We start from the raw sequence: 24,190 nt of genomic DNA on the forward strand, positions 1-24,190 counted from the left end.
TACTTTAGAATAGGCTGATAGTCTTGTGTTTAAAAAAAATTCGGAAATCAAACTTTCATTGTGAATTCAAAACCTTGGAGTATTTTGTCATCTGAGCAACTTTCCTCACATGCAAAAAAAGGAAAGTAGAATTGTCTATCAAAGGAATTTATCTAGAGAAAGGATCCTCTGGCAAGCAGACCAATGTCCCTCCTTGACAGATAATAGGATATACTGCGGCTTTATTTTTCTTGAGCCGGCATGTTATATTTGCAAATAACATTCTTCCTGTCATTTTCTTGTCTTTGATAAATAACAACAGCGATAATGTAATACTTCCCTAGGACATTTCCAAAACTCAGAATCAAGTGACATGTCAGACTACAGTTGAGCAAGTCCATCCTTTAAAAGACATAGAAACAAACCAGGAAACGTAGGGGGACAGTCTTTCAGTTGAAACGTACCTGCAGTGACTGCAGTTCACCTTCCAGTTTAACTCTGTCAGCAGAAACATACTTCTCTGAAGGTCTGGCTGTAGCTTCACACCCCTCCAACCAGGTCAGGAAGGCAGACAGCTCCTTCTCTTGCCTAACAAAATCATAACTTAAGAGTTACCAACTCAAGTTGTCCCCTCGGTCTCACACACTGACCACAGGAAGGTCTCTGTGTCCATCATAACAGACATGAGAGTCTACTCACTTCTGCCACTGAGCCAGAAGAGTCTCTAATAAGGTCTGTTTCTCTTTAGCATTTTCTAGCACCTTTTCATATTTCTGCTGTAATGCTATAACCTCCTGAGCAGCTTTTTCTTTGTTGGCCACCTTTCGGGCACAGGTTGAGAGAGAGGCCAGAGTGTTGCTCAGTTTTTCCACAGCATGACAAAGGTCCTAAGGAACATGTAAAAGAAACAGAAGTCACATACATAAACAACAGAGCTACGGTAACGATGGTGGGAAAAAATTCTGTACTTCTACTCGAAGTTTGAAGCAATGCTTCAAGAGTTGCTCTAATTTATACATATACAGTAAATACAGAAGCTCACTCCAACATGTGGGGACTGCCAGACTTGCAGCTCATGTCACGACATGGGAGAGGTAGGGAACAGTTACTGTGAACTTCTGTCAGCATTAGCTAAAGGTCTTTTTCAGAGAAATGACACCTGATGTTGACTAGCCTTTCCAGTGTTGCCATTTCTAGAAAGCTGGGAAACTTGTTCATATGAAAATGATTGTAATGTAGTACAAGGAGTTAGAAAAGCACAAAATTAAATAGGTTTAAGACCACTAAAGTTCCAACTCACAGGTGTGCAATAATAACAACAGTAGTAATGGTTATAATTACAGTCATGAAAGAAATCATATATAGGAGGAAATGTCAATTATACAGCAACAAGCTACTGATGTTTAAACTAAATAATAAAAAATAATTTCACGTTAAGGCATTGAATCATCATGATCTCATAGGTAGGACAAGAGTTTACAATAACATACTCAGCATATTTGTAATGTTTAAAAGTCAATAACAATAATGATTACATGTGCTGTCTGAATAGATTCTCCATATGCAAAATATTTTTCCTCAAGTATCAAGTTTTGTTGAAGCAGACAGACCAGGTCTTCCTTGCATACAGCCTTTGCAAGTAGTTGCCACTAAGTTCAGAAGAAATTATATGTATTTTACTTCAAGAACAATATGACTAAAAGTTTTTGCAGTATTTTCTTAGAAAGCAAGATAATAATTATTGTGGTAAGAACACTCATAGACACAGACAAAAACGCTACACCAAATTCCCTGAGATTTGGGATTTTCTGTAGTTTGAATACCAATCCAATGTTTATTTTCCTTTTGTAATGGACTGAACCAAATGTCCAAACACCCATGGATTTCTGGCATCATAGATAAAAGTTTGTCAGTTGAAACTTTGTCCAGTCTCTGCATTGTCCAAGAAGAACTACTCCCAAGGAGATTTTTTTTTTTTTTTTAAATCACATTTCTCTATACCAAGACCCATGTTTCTTATCTTCTATTTTTCATAGTGTTTTAGATGCATAAAACTAAAAACAAGAACCTGAAGGACTAATTCATACTTTTAGGCTTTCCTTTCCCTAGAGTGTGGAAAAAACTCTCCAAGCCTGTCTGAAATGGTGAGAAGAAATAGCTGAGGAAGCCTGCTTAAGCTTTCCCTGGGGCTGCCCACCCTGACAGGCAGTTCTAGCCTCCTCCTGCCTCCGTCCTGGACTGTGTGGTATCAGGCAGCCCCTGGTCTGGAGGTTATTGGCATTTCTGCGAGGAGGTCAGTGTGGCACCATTTCCCTGGACTCGGTGGCAGGAATCGCTGGCCACATGCTCACCGTGCAATCCTGAAGGGCTGCATATGTTGCTGCTGCTGAAGAGCATGATGTGAGAGGGTCAGCTAGCTTAGCTTCAAATTCAGACACTGCCCGCTGCACCTATGAAGAAAAGGCAAACCAGAGAGTCTAAAAAACAGCAGAAAGTACATAAATGATGCTATAAATAACATCTTTTTAAAATTTAGTGCTAAGAAAACATTATATCCTAAGCTTTTGTAGTGCTGAGTGCCTTTTGAAGTTAAAATATGCTAACTCTGCTCAGCTCCTTGTGACTGGGGCAATAATAATATTTAAATTATTTTCTTTATGACCTACTAACAACTCAAGATTGAAGTTAAAGAAGTGTTTGTAAGAAGTATGGATGTAGTTTATTAGTGCAATATCCAGCAGAATCACTTAGGTTTTCTAAAAGACATCATAATTTTTTGAATGTGTATATTTTAGTGTCTTCCTGAACCTGCCTTTTAAGTCATTTGAAGCACAAATTTACGTATAGTGGTCAATTACCTTACAAATCTAGTCATATGTTCTAGTCCATCCTATTATAATATGCATTTTATATTAAATTTTGGAAAAATAAAGAGTAATTTATGAATTGCTGCAAACAATCCATTAGATTTTGCATTGTCTACCTGTTTAAGACTTTCTTCGTATTTCTGCTGTGCTGATGCATTCCCTGTGATTGTTCCTTCCAGTCTCTGTGCATGATTTCTTAGCTCTTCCCAATACCTTTTGACCTGAGTCAGTTTGGCTTTAATATGTGCACATTCTCCAGAGGTAACAAACTGGGAAAAAGACTCGGCTTCCTCTTCTAGTTTTGAGATTCCGGTTATTTTACCATCTATTTCTTTATTAATAACCTAAAATGTAAAGTAGTAGTAAATAAAGAAGCACAACACGTTTTTAATTATCAGAATAATATTTTCTATTTCCTTCTTTTACCTGAGCTACTAATATTCTTCATTAAAACAGAGAGGAGAGTTCATTGACCACTTGAAATAATTAGTTATAAAAGTCTTTAATATGCCCTGTAAACTCCCTTTCTGTTCTTGAAATCAGTACTGGAAAAGGTTTAAAAAACAGTCTGCCCTAAAAACAATGTCTATGAAGAAGAATTAGAATTGCCTGAGGTGCATATTTTCATAAGCAGACAAGAGGGTTCATCTTTTAGCATCTCTTAATTCACAGCAAATTAATACACAATTCTCTTAAAGATTCAAAATAAATGCAAGATGAAAAAAAGTAAGTGTATAACTGAAAACAATATTGGTAAGGAGCTGAACCCTAACAGCTGATTACTTGTGTTTAGTACGTTTTCAAGCACGCACTTACAAAATAAAACATTCTATGATTTGAAAACCAACAGAGATTGTTTCCATTTTCTAATTTAAAATTCTATGGTATAATAAAGAATAAATTAAATTGATGATGAGGTAGGGTGAGTGTGCCCTCAAACAGAGGATTAAATAAAGAGCCACATTACAGTAAAAATAGGAAACCATGAAACAAGAGTGATAAAGGCCTTTGGTACTTTTCAGCTGTCTTCTACGTCAATTAGGAAATGCATAAAGACAAACCAGCACTGGCTTTACATTTCATCAGCTGCATGACAGCAACTGTATATTTTTTTGCACTTGTTTTTATTGCAAATTAGAGGTAAACCTGAAAGCTACAAGATCTGAGACAGAAACTTCTGGCATTTCAGATTCAGTGGCTATTTATCCAGGAAGCTTCCGTGAACTTGGAAATAAGATTTTTTTTTTCACAACAGAATTCTTTTATTTTCTGCTGATGTAGCATGTCCATGGAGCTCTTCTCAAAAGCAGTGAAAAACACTTATTGGGAGAGAACTGAAAGAGCCAAGAGCGCTCTTTGAAATTGAAATAGGCAATAGCATTCTCAGATATAAAAATGTTAAGATATGTATGTATATGACATTAACCAAAAACTTTCCTGAAAATGCACTCTCAAAAGCATAGAAAGTGCCCACGTTCTGCTATAATTGTGATAAAAATATGGTATCTTGATTGCCATTATAAAGCTCAAGAGTGGCTTACTGCAACATTCAGAGTTTACAATTAGCAGGGTGACAGCACAGAAAAAAATGTGGTGCTGTAAGCATTTATAGTGCCTCTTTATGCAATATATTCTGAATTAATTCGAATTATAAAATATCTTTTTTGCATGAGAATACGGTGCCGAGGAAAAATACCAGATCTGTGGCCTTGAAGCTGAAATTATCTAACAATGCAGCAGATACAAGTGAGGCAGCGCTTTTTTACTCCCACGCTATTCTGTTAAATTCACTCAGTTACATAAAAGAAGGTGGATAATTGAGGCCTTCAAACTCACTGAGTCTGCCACCAACGGTAACTACTTGTGATAACTGTCATTTTGTCCACCAGGAATTGCAGAGAAACGCGTAGGTGAAAATCTGGCTCTGCTGAAGTCATTGGGGTTTTGCAATCAATGTCACCAAAAGTAGAATATTACCACTACATATGATAATTACATTCAGCTGAGCCCAGGTTTTTTATCTGGTCAGCCAAAGATATCAGGGAACACACCATTTATTTTTGGCGTATTTGCCTCATATTGCAACATTCCTTACTAATACTTTGTACCAGAAATTACAAACTAAGTATGCTGATTAGTGTTGTGACGCAGACTAACTCATCAGGAAATTCACAACAAAACATAACAAACACTTCAAAATCAGGCACAAAGCAATGCTGCTGAAGACCTCCAGCTATGCCCACGTATTGTAGGTTAGATGACTCATTTCACATATCACAGTTCATAAAGCTGGTTTGTTCATCTGAGCTACAATGATGTACCCTAGGCGTTTTCTGGAGTATTTTCTCTGCTTTATGTCTGTTCACTCAGATACTTATAAAAATTACCTGCTGACCATTTTCTTTCTGTCATGATGTTTAAAAGAAAAAGGCTTATGTTGGCATTTTCAAAAGCCTGCAATGCAGTGTAAAAATTACTGTTTATCTGCATATATAGCAAGGAACAGCCTTTCTGGGAAATGCGCTTGAATGGACTAGTAGGACTTAACTAGGCTCCATTTAGACAGACAAGAGCTGCTGTCACACTGTAATGCAATATTAATAGCATTTGATGCACAGACTTTTTGTCTTAAACATCTGAATCCTATCTAGTAATACTGAAAAGTATGTCTACATGACAGTGTGTGCCAGTGGAATAAATGCATATATATTATTACACAAGGAAACTGTTCTTGAATCGCTCTGGCGATGAAGCAAGAATTCAAGCATTGTTTTATTCTTCAATGATGAAATGAAGAGATTTTATTTATTTGGTGTATGTAAAGTTGTGATCAAATTAAGAACAGGAAAATCTGTTGATAAACTGTTTCTGTCACATGAAACAAATGCCTTATGGGATCCTTTGGAAATACTTAAGAGTCAATCTGGTCCATGACTGCAAGCAGCTGCACATGTGCGCAGTCTCTGAACAGCACGTAGGTCACAGAATAAAGAAAACAGCAGTGTGCACTGCATATTGAAAAACTCTGTCCCCTTAGAAACATGCAGTTTCAGAGAAGGTACGTTTTCATTTGTGAGAGGATATGAAGTCAGCCCTTGAAATGCAATGCTTGGAGACAATATGCACCTCAGTTTGCAATAAGAAACTAAACCACTCTGTATCCACAGGAATGTACACAGAATTTAAGACAGTGTAAATACAATAGCAATAAATGGTATGCAGGTTTGCAAGCTACCAAGAGCAATAGTTTCTTTATTATTTCAGCATAAAAGATACATAAATCAAGTTATAACTTTAGCTTGCAAGATTAAAATCAAGTTCTATATCCACTAGCCGATGTGTGTTTTAAAATAAAAAAAGCTTTATACACCTTGTATTTATGTAGCTATTTTGTACACCAGTAGAGATTACTCAAAAAATAAGAAGAGTATAAATTAAATGATAGTTTTAACCATACACACAAAGGCTCCATATATGTAAACTAAACATTAACAGAGAACACAGCCTATAAGAATTTTCCTTTAGCTTATGTAAAACCTTACTGCTTGGTATATTCGTGTACAAAGCATACCATCATTACATCATGGTAGTTCTGAAACGTGTAAAATGTCTGTTCTTCCATTTGGCCTCTAGCAAAATGACAGATAAATGGACTTTTAATGCTAAACGTAACAAGAACTAATCACCTTGATTTGGCTGATCTGTAAGTCCAATGGAGATGATGATGTTTCCAAAGTTTCCAGTTCTTTTTCTTGTTCAGCTATCCAGATGGACAGAGCTTCAAAATTATTGCCAAAATGATCCCACTTGTTTTTCACCATTTCCATGCTTTTAATACTAAAATTAACCAAATTAATTAGAGAGAATAAACAGTTTAATATAATGAAGCTGCCCATATTCCTGCTAGAATAAAAATGTAACTTATTCAAACTACAGGAGGGTCATTTTAAAAACTCCTGGGTTTAGAGGACCAAGTTGTGCGCCTAAATTCAAACTTGGTTCTCTCTTAGACTGCACCCAAAGTCAAACAATTATATTAGCCATAGTGGGGGCACTGAGAAGTGAAACAGAGTACAGCTTCACTCATCAGCTGTACATCAAGAATCTCATGATAGCAGGCAGAGAAAGGAAAAGTAAGATAAATATGATTTCTATGAAATAATATGGAACTAGGATTATATCATATATCTAAAAATTGAGATAACTGAGTGCATAGATGTCAGTCATTTAGTCACTAGAAAAGAATGATTAAAACCAGTGTATTGTGGATGTACATATATTCACCAATGCTTGACAATTTTATTAAACTTGTTTTTTATAACAGCAATCTGCCCATCTTATAGGAAGTTTGTGTTTTCTGAGGGAATGATTTCATATCAAGCCAAAGAATCAACAACAGATATGACTCAACTACCTCAAAGTTAATAGATTTATATTCTTTGAAACATACATTATAGGTATGTTAAACACAGACAGATTATGACTGATTCTTGTATATACTGGATAGCAAGCAAAGCACCCTTTTTTGTCACAAGGAAGAAGTCTAAGGCCCATATAAGGTCTAACGGCATGAACTTCCAGTATACAAGTTTTTGCTCCTTTCAAGTCATTGTAAAGAAACCACTGCCAATGTAGGCCCTACACACAGCTTGCAAAACATGCATTTTCTATTTCACTGAAAATATCAAAATTTCATCAGAAAAGTTTGAATATTACAAAATTCCAAAATACATTTTCCTTTTAAATATAGCCTTAAAAACCATTCCATGTTAAAAAGTTTTTGTTGTATTTTCTTCCCCTCCCCCCCTCATTAAAGGTAGAGGAAGCTTTAAGAAAAGATGTAGTCTAAAAATGTAAAAATTGGCCTTTTTTTTCTTATTTATTTTCAAAATAAAAAAAATAGCAATGTCAACAGCCACTTACTGATAAGAACGTATTCAAGTTATGTGCAGGAAAATAAAGTGCAAAAATATTTCACTCAAGTCCAGCCCAAGAAAATACAGCTGGAAATCAGAATCATGGGACCAAATCAGTGGCACAACAACTGAAAATCCTTTGCCTTTGTATCTGCCTTCCTTATAGTTGTAAGAAAGGTGCAGACTGTAAAGAATATAGTCCCAAACACACTGCACAGCTACGCATGATCTCGTTGGAAAACAGATGTGCTAAGCTTGCTCTGTAGCTGACTATGGAGAGCTGCTCAAACTTTTCTTTCCCTTTCCTGTTCATAGTATGTACCATATGTATTTGGAATACCTTCACTTTAAATTACTCGGCCAAGATTTTTATTGATGATGTGAGTTACAACATAACTCTTACACACTGATTATATGTTCTGTAGATTCACTACAGAGAGTTGTATATATTTGCATGTTTTGCAGAAGGGATTTATTTTTTTATTATCTGTCACAGTACCACAGACATTCTATACAATCCATACATTCAACTAAAACCTATTTCATACCTACATTGAAAGGGGATATCAATGATGGCTTTCATTTAAAAATAGATGACATTATTAAAAAAGTGAATATTTATTGTTGGAAGGATGAATTTCTTGAATTGAAAAATCACACTAGTTTTCTCCCTAATACTGGAGAAAAGTATAAAGTGAAGTATTCAGTAAGATATGGTAGAATTTGACTGCAAATCACTGTAATACTTCATATTGGAGAAAGTGTTATGTAAAAAAATTAGACCACCAATAATCAGGAAGTTACATCTGCTGAAGAGGCTAGTTATTCTGTTTGACAACTGTTCTTTTACATCGGGAAGAAAATGGCACCAAATTAAAGTCAGATTAGCAATGGTCAATAGGGGAAAAAACCCAATAATGTGGGCATTGCCCTTTGTTCATATTCAGATGGAGGTGATGGTACCTGCTTAAACTTATACAGCAAATTATTCTACATAGTAATTCCAGTAAAACAAGATAGAATTGGTACATATATTCATGACGTGTGTATCAGATCTAATATATGAAAAACTACTAATTTCATACACACATATAAATGTACGTGTCTATAGATTAAAGGAGAATAGCAACAGCTGAAGTTGAGTAACTTGAGTTCAATAACTGAGTTACTCACTTGAGAAAAGGGATGAAATTTTTACAAATACAAAAAGCTATAAATATTTACAGGATTTAACAACATTTTCTTGGAGTTTGAACTTTCAATTTTTAAGCAAAATTTGGCAAATGATGCTTTTGTTATATGCAGAAGCAGCTTTTGATACTGCCCATGAAATAAAATCTGGGCATTCAGCTAAGATGAAGGCACTTCTTGACATTCCTATGGAGAAAGTGGAATACTGAAAACCGAGGCAAATATGGTGTATGTGTTGTTCTCATACTTGCACTGAGATTTTTCTTTCTAAAAGAGTTTAGTACTTCAAGAATTAGTTTAATTATTCCTTCTTCACAAGACTGGGGCTTAAAGATAAGTGACAGGTTAAATGTAACTAACAGTGGTTTTATAAACTACATATTAAACAAAGATTTTGTTTATTTGCACACAGTCTTTTGACATATTTGGTACTATAACCTGGTTACTATGCCACGGCAAGCTGTAAATGACGGAGCTGATGAGACAACACAAAATGCTGACAAGATATTCTAGAAATCTGATACAATCTTATAGTGGAGAATAAATATTAGGACTTGTTAAGAACATACTCTTCTTCAAGAGTAACTTCCACTTTTTTCACTTGTTCTTGGATTGATTTTGCCTGCTGTTGAAGGGACTGCTTGTTCTTTGAACCAAGCTGTATCTCAGAAGAATTCTTCACCAAATTCTCAGCCTGCACTGCCATTGCTTCAGTCTGTTTCGAAAGTTCCTGTAAGGATGCAAGACATTAATACAACTATAAACAGTTTCATATATTTACACAAAAAGTATTTTTCCTCAATGTTTGTGGTTAGAAAAAGTATCTGTGTCCTATACATATATTTTGAATGTGTAAATACATAAAAACAATCTCTGAAGAAAGTTATTTTCATGTTGCATTTAAGAAATGTTCATTTGATCGAACTAGCTTGAAAAAAATTTAGCAAGGGAGACTATATGTCCAAAAGTTTTTAACTCAAGCAATCAAAATATATTCTATAGCTCTTCAAGAAATTTATTTCTGAATTGTCGAAGATTATATGCATCTTTATTTAATCTTTAGATCCTATCCTTTACAGAGAAGATTTTGCAGTACCCTGTAGCTTGTAATCTCACTTTGTTTAACAACTATTTTCTGTCACAAGTGGTAAACTCATACACCAGAACAATGGATGCTGAGCATAACCAAGATATGTATAATTTAGTATCAGATTCATCAAAGGGTAAAAACAGCATGAAAAGCTTGGCACTTAGGAAAGCCAATCACTACTATTACTTCTGTATTAGTAAATAAAATGAGCTGGGATAATTCTGTGTTACTAAGGGCAAGTAGCATGTTATGGCTTATGTCCATATTGTAGAACTCTCTCCTTTTTCTCCTCAAGGCTAAACGAGTGCCAGCTGGCACAGTCCACATAACCTTACCGAAGAGCACACTATTGGTGTTGATACGCCAGTGCTCGACACAGTTTAGGTTACTAGTATAGATGATTACTGAGCATAAAATGGGAAGTCCTCAAAGTCATTTTACCTTCCACACGTGCACTTCAGGTGCAGATTTTGAGTAATTCTTCACGATCTTTTCATAAAATATCTTTTTACCTCTCAACAGTTTATGCAGTCTCCAAAGATTGAAGGGAATACGCTCACTACATGTTAACAAGCAAGGCAGGAAGATATCCCAGTTCTTTTATTTCATACAGTGAATACCTTTGTCTGATCCAGTTCTGCAGAGAGGCTCTCTAAACTGCTAAAGTTTAAGATACGTTCAAGTGCAGAGCTTGCTTGATTGAGATATTTTACTACTGTTTCTTTGTCCCTTTCAAACTGCTCCCATTTATTTATTGTGACCTACAAAAACAAACAAACAAACAAACCCAAAACAGGAACAAAAAGACAAAAAGATCAAAGGGGAGAAAAAAAGAATTTCATTGTAAGTTACTGAGGAAGGAAAAAGAGAAAGACCTGATATAAAATAAAACAATTTCTCCTGAAACACCATCTACTCTATAGATGAAACTGTTCTGAACGCAATAAAAGAAGTTTTCCCTTGAATTTTCACTGATTCATACCTCACTGTGCAAAAAAGCACTGTTCTCCAAGGTGCCAGCAATATTTAAATCTTATATTTGAATGTCCTATAAGAAGTCTGAAGTTATAAATGCAGATGCTTATATTTATGGTGACAGGTGACATCTAATGAAATAAATTACAGTAAAATGGCAGAAGAAAATCTCTACTCATAGGAAACTCACACATAGGAATCAATTTGTTCTTTTCTGATAACACAAAATTTTGATTAACATAAAGCATTTAATTACCAGTCACAAGAATTATGACCGTATAAACAAATATTTTCTTGATTCTGAAGTAAGGCCCAAGTTAAGAATTTATATATGGAATTCTTTAGAAAAAAAATGGTTTCAATAATAAATTTTCACATTAAGAAGTTATTTGAGCTCTATAGATCATTTTTCATCTTGTGTTTTATCATGGGAAATATGACTTTAAACATTTGCGTGAAATAGCAGACAGCTGGATTACCATTCTACTTAGAGAAATGTAAAGGACACCTCCAGGCGCAAGAAGCTATAAATTCTAATCCCAGTTCAGTCAGTGATTAGTTATACAACCTGAAGCAAACCATTTGATTTCTCTGTGACTTTCTTCTTCCTTCTTTAAATTTAGGATGACAGCATGTATTTCACACAGTAGTTGTAAGGATTATATTTGGATAACATCAGGTGTTATTAATCTAATATCCAGCTTTCAATTAAAGGGCAATGTCATCTTTAGTAACCAGGGGAGACAGCCCATCTAAAAATTAATTCACAGATATTGAAAATATCTATTATGACTGAATAGTTAGGACTTACAAACACTTCCAAACAAAATGCTGCTTCTTTATTAATTAAGATGTATCCAGCAGCTTCGAGAAGTTTTCATGGAAGTACTGATCATGAAAACCCCAAGGACCAAGATTCAGAGGTGAGAAAGTGAGCTCAGACTTTTTACATTAAAAAAATTAGCTTTTTACTAAGTTGGGGAAAAAAAAAAAAGAGGAGGAAGAAAGCACAGTTTTTATTGCTACTTGCAAAGGACCCACCTGCAGTTGCTCTTCACGTTTCTCCATAGTCTGCTGCATGTTCTCCAGTGTTCCTTCCAACTTCTGTAAATCCTCTTGCATTGTGCTGGGCAGTCCACCTTCAATCTGCAACTGTTTAGCTTGGGAAATCTGCTGTTGCACATCTTGCCTCTTTGCACGGAGTCTCCTTGTCCTTTGCTAAAAGGATTCATGCAACATGAATGATTAGACTTTTTAGCTCCTTTGGGAAACTGGCATAGTGAAACCACTTCCTGCTTTTGCAGGGGTATGCAATGAGAATAACAGACAAAGGAATAAACTATGGCAAGTATTTTTGAGAGTCTCATATACTGATCTAGTATATGCATTGGGTTCCAAAATGTGTATACAGTTTTTGTGGAGTACAAATGGGAGAGAAAGAGTGACAGTATGGCCATTTATCCAAAGCAATATTTTAGAAAGCAGAAGCCCCAACAGTTGAGCAACTGTGGCAGTAGCCACAGGTGCGTGTATTCCTCATGACTGCCTGGAAGCATCCAGGTCTGCTCTGCACTCTTTGAGGCACAGGCTGGAGCCTCAGATTGATCAAAGCAACATATCAGCCTTCATTAGAGAGCAGTAGGGGGACGGCCAAGTTGCATAACTCATTCTTTGATGCACTGTGCTTTGTAGCACTATCAGAAACTCCTAAGACTACCTCCCTTCTCCCTTCCTAACATTCCTGACCTATTGCCAGCCTTGCTAGGTAAGCTCACAGCTCCCTGCTCTATTCTACTCTGGGTACCTTCAGGTCTTTGTCAAAGTCTTTTTACCTTAACAGACTCCATATCAAAAGAAGAGTCTGAGAACTCAAGGAGAAATTAACTATTCATACTACCTCTCCTATGATGGATAAGAAATGTAGAGTATTGAAAGACCAAATACAAACCTTAACACATACAATAGCTTTTACAACCACCGAAGAGTTTAGATAAGACAGCAGTAAGACATAGTAGTGCCTAGTCAGACAATAAGACATATTTGACCTTACAGAAATAGATACTAATATAAAACACTTACATAATGCCCAAACACTGACAGTAAATTGTTCTCATTCTTATTAGCTTTGAGCAGGCCTCAAAGTTAATTTCCCATATTTGGCCTTAAAACCCATGATTTGTGCTGTATGCAACCCATATGATTTACTATTACTGTAGCCAACAGATGTTTTGATCTATTATCAGTGCATAAAAAGCCTCCTGTTATACTCCAATAGACTGGAGGCCAATCTACCACTGCAGTAGCTACCTAGAGGAGATGATGAGGCTAGAGGTACACCTCCCCTCCAGCATTTAGAGTTGGGGCCACATCAAAGTTGCTGAAGTCGAGAAATTTCCAAAACCAGGATCAGGCCAAATTTACCATGATTTGAATCTGACATGCAAACTTTAAAAAGGTAAAAAGAGAGAGAGACTACATATTTGCAGAGTACACTTACTGAAAATTTCAAGTAAATGAAGCCTGTTTTTCAGGTGTTCTGTGCCCAAAAATCCCATGCGAAATAAAAGGATATTCAATAAAAGTTGAAAAACAAGCCCATCTTTGGGCATTAACATTTAAAAAATACTGAGTACTTTTTTCATTATACAAAATCAATACTAGGCCATATGAGACGATTTCCTTTATAATTCTTTCATGTTTAAATATGAAGAGTCATGTTAATGGACATAACAAAATTTAGTAATTACATACATTCTATCTTAAAAAAAAAAAAAAGGAATACGGACAAGAGTAATTGCCCTACCTGATGATGAAGTAGTAGTTGCTGAGCTTGTAATAAACTTTCTGTATCCAGGATCTTTTCAGCCTCTGCTTGAGCTTCTTTAGAGTTGCTGATTAAGTCTTCAATTGCACTTTTAACTTCTTCTTTGTACTGGATGCAGTCTCCAACAGTGCCTAATGTCTTTTCAATCTACAATTATGGATAACTAGGTATTTCATGTTGAAAGGCATATCTATATTTTAAGGGCACATTTATATTTGGAATATTTTTTCAAAAAATATAATTAATTGTCTAAATTCAAACCATTTTTGTCTCTAGCATTCTTAACAGACATCTTTAACTTTACATTGAAAGAGTGACTGTAGACATAAAATGTGACCGAAGAGACCTTTGTCTTGTTTAGACATGCTCCCTATTACATTGCCATATAGTAAATAGCTGTCTGTGACAGTCACTTGTTGGTGATCACTTAGAAAATACACGCTGTCCTCACCCTTGGAAGCTTCTGAAAGCCCCAGATTCTGAAACACCTGCGCTACTCAACTCACAAAAAAATCTTGCTGCTTCTTGTATGTTCTAGAGCAAGGCCCTGGTGAATCACAAATATACTAAAATGTCCTGTTACCCTGGGTTTATGGACCACAATATGCATGTGGTGCAATATCCACTCTCAGTTTGCATAATTTTATAAAAATAAAGATGTATCTATTCAACAGATCAGAAAGTTCTTCCCTCTTTGCATGGTTCAGCTAACTACTTGTATCTGATTCTCAGTACAGGCTCTGTTCCTTAGACAGTTCCTGTGTTTTAAGGTTTTAATCGTAAAGTATTCTAGAACTAAGAAACTCCTTTCTGTTCTTCCTCCCTTCCTTTCTTTCTTTCCAGTCCATATTCACTTTAGACGGTCATTCAGATTCAAGGCATTCTCTTTCCTGTTATATAAATGTTTAGTCTTTATTCTCCAAAAAACATTGCTGAACTCTGGAAATATCCAGTATCAGTCCTTGTCTAAACAGTCTCATCCATCTGATTAACAAGCTGTAAATTTAGCTGTAAAGAGTATTCAGACTTTTAAGAATCAGCAGTCTCTTAACTATAGGATGAATTGCCATTTAGGTTATGCTTTTAGATTCAAAACAAGTTTAGATTTTAGCTCTTATTTTCTTTTTTTACCTTCATGAACCTGTGCTCCCCTTAGTTCTGACTTTTGGAGGAAATGAAAAGCAAAAGTACTTTAATACACAATAAAATAAAATAAAATATTATATTAAATTTTTTGCAGTCACTTGGAAATCAGAACATTGGTTCCCTCAACTTTCCAAACACAGTTTTCACACCACAGAAGTTCAGAGAAGTCTCAATAAATACATGGAACTTTTATACATTTGGAACACCTGCAAGGCCTCCACAAGAATCGACATTAGCAACGGAATTTGAAGCCTGAACTCTTTCTCTATCCTCAACTCTTTTTTTCAAATGGATCTGTTCTGCCTTCTAAGTGTAAGATGTTTTAAGTTTCTCTTGATCTTTCTTTTTACTGTGAAAACTGTGAAGGAGTAAGTTCCCCGAGATCCCACAGAACTCAAGGGTTCAGTGGATTCTAAGAGGTTTTGCTTAGCAGTTAGAAACTTCCCATGATTTCAGCAGTTACAGTATCTCATTATCATTCAGAACTCAGAGAACTGCAGCCTTTTCCTGCAAATTCAGTGCATGCTAGACATCCTTAATGATTTGCAACTACCTCACAGTAGTTCCTTTATTATTTCAGCATAAAAGATACATAAATGAAGATTAAAGTCAAATTCTATATCCACTAGCTAATGTACATCATGCTTTTGCCAATGTTCACTAAGAGCTGATTTTAGAAAACTATCTTTCACCTCTAAAAATACTGACATTTTGAATCCAGAAACATTCACTATGATCCTTTCCAATCCTGCAAATGGAAAAGATCCATTATAATAATGTCAGTATTTTTTGCCTACTACTGTCAAGGCTTTGCTACCCAGGAAGTACAAATGAGTTTTTTGTTGCTGAATGCTTGCAGTTTAATTAAAAAAACACAGCAGGGAACTTATGCTTGTGAAGCCATGATTGATGTCATTTCATGTGACACTGTAAATGAAGAGTTCTTGTGTCCCTCATACTGTACCTCAGCCAGCAAATCTAGGAGTCCCTTGAAGTCACTGGAAAGTTTACAAAGCTCAGCCTCTGTCTTTTTGGCTTCCATTTCAGGACATACTGTGGTCAAAACAGCAAGTCTAGATTTCAGCCAGCTGTGATTTTCTCCTTGCTTGTTAATATGCTTCCTGATTTCCTATGGAAGAATCAAAATGTATTTTCTTCAAATAAATAAAATATATTAATGAGTGACATTCATGGCATCACTTCAAAGATTAGTAGTGTAAACATACTACCTTTGTTCTTATCTTGAAACACTAGAACTGTAGTATTTTTCTATTTGCATACCCTATCTGATTCTGTTCCAGTCAATGGCTAGATTTTTGCATTTCCTCCACAGACTTTACTCCACTACTACTTATTAGACTGTTCTTTAATAAATAGTAGTGGAATACTTTTTCCTCACAGACTACCATTTTTACCTACAGATAGATAGATAGATGGTAGATACCATATATATATTTTCCACATATTGACCAAATTTCTTAGTTACCATTTAAATCTTAAATGCTGACTTACCCAAACATAAAATTTCATGTGATTGACATAAGGTTTTGTGTATTTTTTTTCCTATTTAAATAGCTCTTTTTTCCCTCTTTTCACTCCGTAGTTCATTTATATCTTTGTGCCAGTGCTGATGAGAAGTTGCCAGCAGTGAAACTGCATGAGTAAATCAAGACTTTTTGGAGCAGAAGGACCCATTAAGCTAAAGGTCCATCTGCTTTATCATTATGTTTCTCTGAACAGTTAGTTAGCCTCATAACCTGCTCATGACTTCTACACAAACCCCTACAGTATGTGGCATTCCTATTTTTGCTCCTAGTATGTGAAATAAAAGAAATAAAGAAAGGTCAAGCTAGGTCCCAAGTGACACAATAAATGATTACCTAAAACTAATTTAACCAAACAACTCAATCTCCAACCACTCTACCACTTCTGTTACCAGTCACCAATGCAAAAGTGAATGGTGGAGTATCTTTGCCTCCCCTGTTATACTATCATAGAAGAGAATTTTTATTATGGAAGATGTCCCTAAATGTAAGACAATAACTTGATCCTTCAAAAAACCCCACTCCATAAATTTTGGCTTTTCTTTGCACAGCACTTTTAACTGTGCACGCAGCAGGATGAGGGGCAAGCATTTATTCTATCTGCTTGTATATTTTGGATATTCTGAATATACAGGTAAAGGCACTTGCCATTCTCCAACTTATTAAAAGTAGGAACTTCTGCCACACTTTGCTGCATGTGGAACTTTCTCCTGGAAATGTTTTTAAGAATACCAGGAATCAGCAGAGCTACTATGGTCTCCACAGTAAAACAGTTGCACTACTTCAGAATACAGTTTTATTCAGAGTCCCAGTAACAATGATCGTAGCTTTATTAGAATATAAGCCAAGGGCTCACCCCCACGGATGCTTTACATTGCTTGTATTTGGCAGTATCATTGACACTTTCCTTTATCTTCTTTAGATCTCTTTCTGTTGATGAAATCCAATTTGCCAATTCAGAAAATCTGAAATAAAACATCACAGCATGCAAAGCAAGGAAAAAAGTTAGACAAAAATTGCCACCACCAAACGGTAACCTCTTAAATTTATGGCAAAAAATTGTAAAATCCACTCAAAACCCCACTATAATTTGTGCAATTACTACATAAAGTATAGTTTTCTACTTGAAGCTAACAACACAGTATCATTCTTTATGTGGTTCTGATCTATGATGACATTTAGGGGAGTCACCACACATAAGGCTCTACTGAGACCCAGTTAGCAATTGAGCTGACACCTGTTCTTATAGCCCTTCCAGGTGTCCGAGTGCTCTGTTAGCTTTACGTATGTACTGTCTATCTGGGATTTCAGCTCCTTCAGGATCCGTTGGCTGCTTTCCAATGTAGCCCTCACTGGATCAGAAACTGGCAGTTTTTGGCACAGTTCTTCAATCCGTTGTAGCCTTTTCTCACATAGCTGGTAAGCTCCCTTGTCACCGAAGAACAACTGATGGGAGAGAATGCAGAAAACTCAATAAAAATACAAACTGGCAGAAATCACAAAGCATATCTATATATTTGTTATAAACTGTACTAAGCTCAAATCAAAATTTTTGTTAAAGACCCCAAGGATTGATCTGATTTAGCTGTGCACAGAGTGTTTGATGGATTAAGAGTTGGTCAGACCTGTTTATTATTGACGTTGAAATGTATTTCTGTAAATGCCCACATGGTGGCATATAATTCATACCATGTGTTCCTTGATCATCCTTTCATTGCCTTCTCTTGATAACACCTTGTTCTGTCGAGCTAGTTCAGCTTTGCACTCCTCCACCGTGACCAGGAACTTGCTTTTCTGTACTTCAATCTTCAAGTGGATCAAATGATATGGGGCTTCTGTTTGAAGATCCTACACACCCACAGGGGCAATAAACAAGCACGGAGATAAAACACTACTCTCATTACCTCAGTGTGAAGTTACTACAAATAAGTTATCTAAAAACTGCTTATATAAAAATAAAGCATATATATGCATGAACAGATGGGGGTTTCTCAGTATTCATTTAAGTAAATAAAGCAACTCTGTTACCAATATCTCTTAGATATATCAGAAGGTCATAAGTTTTTGAGGACCAGAATATGTATGTATAAAGCACATTACAGAGAAATCTTGATTCTTGGGAAGATACAAGAAATATTTCCTGTATAAAATAATACAGCAAAAAAATAATAGTGAAACTATATTCACAACTGCTTCCAGAGGTTCCTGTTTCCATGCTAGTGAGAAATCACTCATCCATCACTCCAGCTTTGACCTGCAACATGCTGTAGCAGGCAAAAAACTCCATAGCTTATGAGCAAGGTTTGTCCAGTTGTTAGAGCCTTTGGCAGAAGACACAATTTAAACTGATAGCCTGATCTCTTACAAATTTGTTTTATTAAGGTTGGGAAAGTAACTGCAGTCATCCAACATCAGTGTTAAGTAAGAAAAGCTAGCACTTATCCTCAACAAATGTTCTTAACACAGGTATCATTACGGCTGTACGTAGGGGGAGAAATTAAGGTTTCATAATTAATTTCTCACACTTTTTGACTTTTGACCACTTAAAAGGTTTTTTTCAAGAGGATATTTGTAGGTGTAACTATCTAATGTTGTAAAATACTTTTTTTTTTCTTTTCAATTGTACAGGAAGCCAAATAATACAACTTTTTTTTTTTTTTTAATTTTAAATTTTTTCAACATATAGGTCCTGCAGAAACATTCCCAAGTTAAGACTTACAATTTCGAGAGACATCATTCAATGTCACTAACCTTCCACTGCCTATGGAGTTTTCTCACAGCTTCCTGCAGGTTGTGCTGCTCTTGTTCTGGGAGGATGTCAGTAAGTTCATCACACGCTTTCAGAAAGGCATTTAGGACTCTCTGATCCAACTGGTTAAAAAATTCCTGAAGTTGAGGAAGAAAGTGAGAAGGTGAGAAGATGAAGCTGGTTATTGATATGGTAGCCTGCCAACAAGAAGCTCCCTAGCACACTCTGTGAGTTTCAAGGTTACTTCTGCTACATTGAAGAACTGAAGTTTGAGCTAAGGAAAGAACTATTTCTAGCTATTCAAAGTCTAGCAAATTAATTTATTGCCAGCCAGTACACTGAGATGGTATTTTAACAAGAATACATTTTAAAGCTACATGAATAATTAATAATTATAATACAGACACACATATTAATCTGAAAAAAAAAAAAACCAACAGTGGTTGTGTGAGACTGGCAAAATGCAGTGTCCTCACTCCCAATGGTTCTACTGGCAAAAGTGACCCTAATTTCTAGGGGGTCTTCTCACTTCACCTTCTGGTTGCTTACGTTCATCAATAAGAGGGGTGATCTTTTTTCCTTTTTGTTTTTCAATCTTAATATTAGTTTGACCTGATCTGTATAACTTCTATACATGAAAGAAATCCACATTAATTTTAAAATTAATTAGGCTTTTCACTTGTATGTCATGCACCTAAAGATTTCCATGAGGAACATCAGAGAATGTACTCACGCTGTGTTTCCTGAGAAGTTCTTCAGGATTTCCTTTTTCTTTTAAGCAACAATTGGCAATCTGTATTACTTTCTCCAGTTCTGTTCTAGACTCCTCAAATTTCTTCATCAAACGGCTATTTGCTTCTATGTTTTTTCTCCAGTCACCAGCTTTCCTGACCATATTCTGAGTTACAAGCAAAGAACATGAGCTGACACTTCCTCACTGATTTTTATTTGGTCTTTTTTAACATGATCTTACAAAAAATGCATTTGTTTGGTGTCACTCTTTCAAATATATGCTGTTCACAAGTGCTTCTCCCTTTCATGCTCCCATTTTCCCAACTTCTAATACTTGTATTAAGGCTTGTGCTAATGTCATCCTTCATTCAAATAAAAATGGGTAGCTATCTAATATAGATGTCTCTGATACCTTGAGAATGCTTCTGCTTGGCTAGTGTTTCTTTCCTAAAGCCTGCTTTCAACTGTAAAACACATGGTATGGCTAAAACCGTGCCATTCCTCTTTTCCTAGTAGCAGACTACCTCCTCCTACGTGACTCTACATGAAGGCGGTTTGACCTATGGATCCAACCAGTTCCATGCTACAGGTCTTCTGACCTGGAGGAGGTTTGTACGATTATCACACTGGTAGGGCAGATAAGCAACCAGGTAGAAAGCCGCTTAAAAGACAGACAGCAAATTTTGTGGTTTAGTTGCTACTCTGAAATCCTCTTGTTTTGAAACCTTAGTCACAGCTTTTCATTATTCTGCTTTGTACTCTGTCCCAGTGCACCACATTATCCAGTGGTTACAATTCCATAAGCATGTAACAAAATTTACCAGGAGAAATGAACAGTTCACCAGTTCAACTGCAGCAAGGCAATTCCAACACTGCTTACTAACCATACACTTTACCATCCTCACTGATTACAAACCCCTTACAAATGTAAGGAAATGTAATGATTTTAGCTAGTGAGCTAGGCAAATCTGTAGTTCTCAACTTAAACACCTTGCTAAGCCTTTTTAAAGTTTCCTGATAAAAATTTGCGTGTAGTAGAACCATATATGAATGTATTCTTTACATGAGAAAATGCCAGTTTCCAGATCCATAAATATTTTAACTCTGCGTATGCCACATTTTGTATGGTTATGCCATGTTTTATAGGTCTATTTCCTAGCACAAAAAGAGGTAAATCACCATCCATCTTTATGGAAACAGAATAATTAATGTTCAACATGGTAAATTTATGAAGCTACAACTGTATCTGCTTCTGTTACTATAAGCTAAACTTAAACAATCATTTCTAAACTGTAAATCAAAACCCACTGATCTTTAAGTACAACCCACAAAATACAACATAAATTTTGAAATCCACCTCCCAGAGACACCTCTTTACTGATAGGTGATTTTCTGTAGCTTAAAATTCATTTTAGATAGCTCTATACTGAATAATAATGGCCTGAAAACAAACCTAATAGAACCCAACATCTGGAGATCTGACTCCAAGACAATGGTTAATCTCATGGGGGGCTAGACTGGGGCTGAATAGCCCCAAAAATATCAATATGGCTAGTAACAACACAGAGCTCTACAGGTAAGGGGGATTATAGCTCAAAGTACACATCTTTACATTAACAAATGCAAATACATATTTGCAACTTTCTACATTCACAATCCACAGCATTTTCTGAGGAAATACCAAGCCCAGCAATAGGAGCATTTGCAAAAGTTCCCATCATCTTCCATGCTTTATGTGCAAGGGGATGTCTGGGAGTATAGGAGCAAATAATTAGCCAAGATAACAAAGTCAGGAGAAAAAAACCAGTGCAGCCCTAACAGGTGGATTTCAGGTTCCTTGCTCCAAAGAAGCCTGAGATGTGTGAAAGTTCTCCTTAAACCCCGGATTCCTCTGAGGCATGCTCGCTTCTGAATTACTGCATGGAGAATATGACCGTCAGTCCCCTGACCACTTATTACCTAATACAGATAAATCCTTAATTAATAACTTGACACCAGAGAGGAGAGCTCTCTATGACAGTAGCTACAGACTAATGAAATGGAGATACATCAGGATGGATCAGCTGCATATGAACAAGCTTTCAAAAATATGCACCAAGGTATAACAGAATTACCTGAAAAGTAAGCTGAACTTGTGTAACTTTCTTCTGAAATGTTGACTGGTGGAAATGCTGTAATACTTCACTCGAAGACACACACTGCAGGATACTCTGACTATTTCTCTCAATCAGGGACAAATCTTTCTTGCAGTTTTCTTGATAAGCTACCAAATCCTGAAAGAAAAAAACATATATCCACCCTGGCCAGGAACAAAGGAGAGAAAAGTTTGGCAAAATAACAGGAAAATATTTTTTGACAATAAGAACAAAAGGGATGAGGTTGAAGCGCCATGACAAACAGTCTACACAAAATGTTATATGGAATAACACAGCCACGCAACTTTATCCTTGTATGCAGAGTCCTGTACCCAAATAGAGCTCTAGCTATCTATAAAAAAAGACACACACACGTACCCAAGTCTTTTGGGTAGTTTTAGAGAATGCAGGTCAATACATTATCCTGTGAGGTAATTTATGGGATGTCTATATTTATTGTATAATTGTAAGTAAGCAGCAGTGGAAACAATAGACATAAGAATGACAACTCTCAGTGGCAGGTTGAGATGTTAACCTTTCTTGCCTTTCAGCAAATTAACTTTTCATGTCAGCTATTGGAATTCAAATTTCATCACAAATGGCATTAAGTAATGAGAGTTACACTTAAAAAAAAAAAAAAAAAGAGATAGAAGAAAAGAAAATATGCATGAAGTTGCACAGGCTGAAAAAAAGGTTTAAAAAAAAATTGTGGTGAGGAAACTGTTCTGCTATTGAAGGAACACTGTATTCCTCAGCACAAATCTTTGTTTACTCTCTGATCAGTAGAAAGCAGAACCCTCCATATAACTAAGGAGATTGGCACATAACTGCAGAAGAAACATGCCTTTTTATTGTGACATTCTAGGGCAGGTTAATGTTCAGAAGCAGAAGAAAGGAGAACTCTTATGAGCTGCTCCTTAACCTGCAGGTTGGACACATGACTCAGCTGGTGTTCATAAACAGAGGAGAATTTACTCAGGAGCATAAATGGACTGGCTTGATTCAAGCTCACCAGATCATTTTCTACTGAAATACAATCAAAGCTTGAAGTCACTGAAGAGAACGCCCTTCTTGTTGAATTATTGGGCCAATCTCCAGAGTTGTTATAGGCTTGAACTAATTTTTATACACACACACACACACACAAATACACACACACACGAAATTAGATTTCTTTGTTCCGTTTTTTTTTTTTTTTTTTTTTTTTTTCCCAAGGGACTCTAAATGGCTTTGAAAGACTTTCCATTTCCCATAAAAAAATCCATGTATTTACATTACCTGTCAAATCTGACCCTAATGAAATATGTACATCAATTTTGAGGGACTATTTCTAGGCTAGATACCACTCACACACAAGGATAAACGCCAATTCCTATGCAGGATCCTCATATTTTCAGTTACTTTCTGAAGTGAGTTCTGACTAGCTCTGAATTCATCCAGAACGAAACATTTATTGTTCAGGTAGAAAATGTTCTACTACAATGCACTTCAAAGAAACCACTTCCAGACTTCTAAGAAACTTCCATAATTGTCCAAGAAAACCTAGGGAAGTTCCTGATCATGTTATTTCATCTGCTTAATAAAATATCCAATGTATTTCTGTTACATCAGAACACCATCTGATCAATACACCACGGGCACTAGGAGGGAACACAAGTTTCAATCTTTCTATGTTTATGCCTAGCTGACTTTAGGATAGGCTATGTTTGTTGCCTGAATATGAAGAATCATTTGCTCAGCTTACCGAGTTGCAGTCCAAATTCCTAGAAAGCTAACTGTAAATACTCAGAGGCAGCAGATCTTTGTAAGATGTTTTTGAAACTTACTTGGGCTTTTTGTTTAAGAACAGTTGTAGGTTGTGCTTCAGGATCCAGGATAGAAATTATTTCATTGACTTTTTCAAGAGATTCATAAAAATGTGTGATTTGTTTCTCCAGTTCTTCCAGTGGAGACAGCAGATGCTGGCATTCATACAGCAGGGCACAGGAATACTCCTTAACCTTTTGGCCATTTTAAAGAAAAATAATTATTAAAAAAGTTGT

General features: G+C 36.0%; 1 protein-coding gene across 15 annotated transcripts in view; it reads right to left on the minus strand.

Annotated features, from left to right (window-relative positions):
• The window catches only part of SYNE1 (spectrin repeat containing nuclear envelope protein 1), a 320,818-nt gene that overhangs the window by 188,234 nt on the left and 108,394 nt on the right, over positions 1 to 24,190 (minus strand). For all 15 annotated transcript variants that reach the window (XM_087773936.1, XM_087773951.1, XM_087773949.1 and 12 more), the window contains 17 exons: positions 23,975 to 24,148; positions 22,128 to 22,286; positions 20,015 to 20,179; positions 19,284 to 19,418; positions 18,222 to 18,380; positions 17,770 to 17,978; positions 17,389 to 17,497; positions 15,953 to 16,117; positions 13,822 to 13,989; positions 12,060 to 12,236; positions 10,664 to 10,804; positions 9,523 to 9,683; positions 6,533 to 6,683; positions 2,963 to 3,190; positions 2,331 to 2,429; positions 679 to 866; positions 444 to 567 (listed from right to left, as the gene is read on the minus strand). In XM_087773936.1, coding sequence (XP_087630062.1) covers positions 444 to 567; positions 679 to 866; positions 2,331 to 2,429; positions 2,963 to 3,190; positions 6,533 to 6,683; positions 9,523 to 9,683; positions 10,664 to 10,804; positions 12,060 to 12,236; positions 13,822 to 13,989; positions 15,953 to 16,117; positions 17,389 to 17,497; positions 17,770 to 17,978; positions 18,222 to 18,380; positions 19,284 to 19,418; positions 20,015 to 20,179; positions 22,128 to 22,286; positions 23,975 to 24,148 — 2,712 coding nt within the window. The remainder of the gene's footprint in view (positions 1 to 443; positions 568 to 678; positions 867 to 2,330; positions 2,430 to 2,962; positions 3,191 to 6,532; positions 6,684 to 9,522; positions 9,684 to 10,663; positions 10,805 to 12,059; positions 12,237 to 13,821; positions 13,990 to 15,952; positions 16,118 to 17,388; positions 17,498 to 17,769; positions 17,979 to 18,221; positions 18,381 to 19,283; positions 19,419 to 20,014; positions 20,180 to 22,127; positions 22,287 to 23,974; positions 24,149 to 24,190) is intronic.

Source organism: Nipponia nippon, unplaced genomic scaffold, assembly GCF_047370975.1.
Source record: "Nipponia nippon isolate SJK-2023a ecotype South Korea unplaced genomic scaffold, ASM4737097v1 scaffold_4, whole genome shotgun sequence".
Classification (NCBI taxonomy): domain Eukaryota; kingdom Metazoa; phylum Chordata; class Aves; order Pelecaniformes; family Threskiornithidae; genus Nipponia; species Nipponia nippon.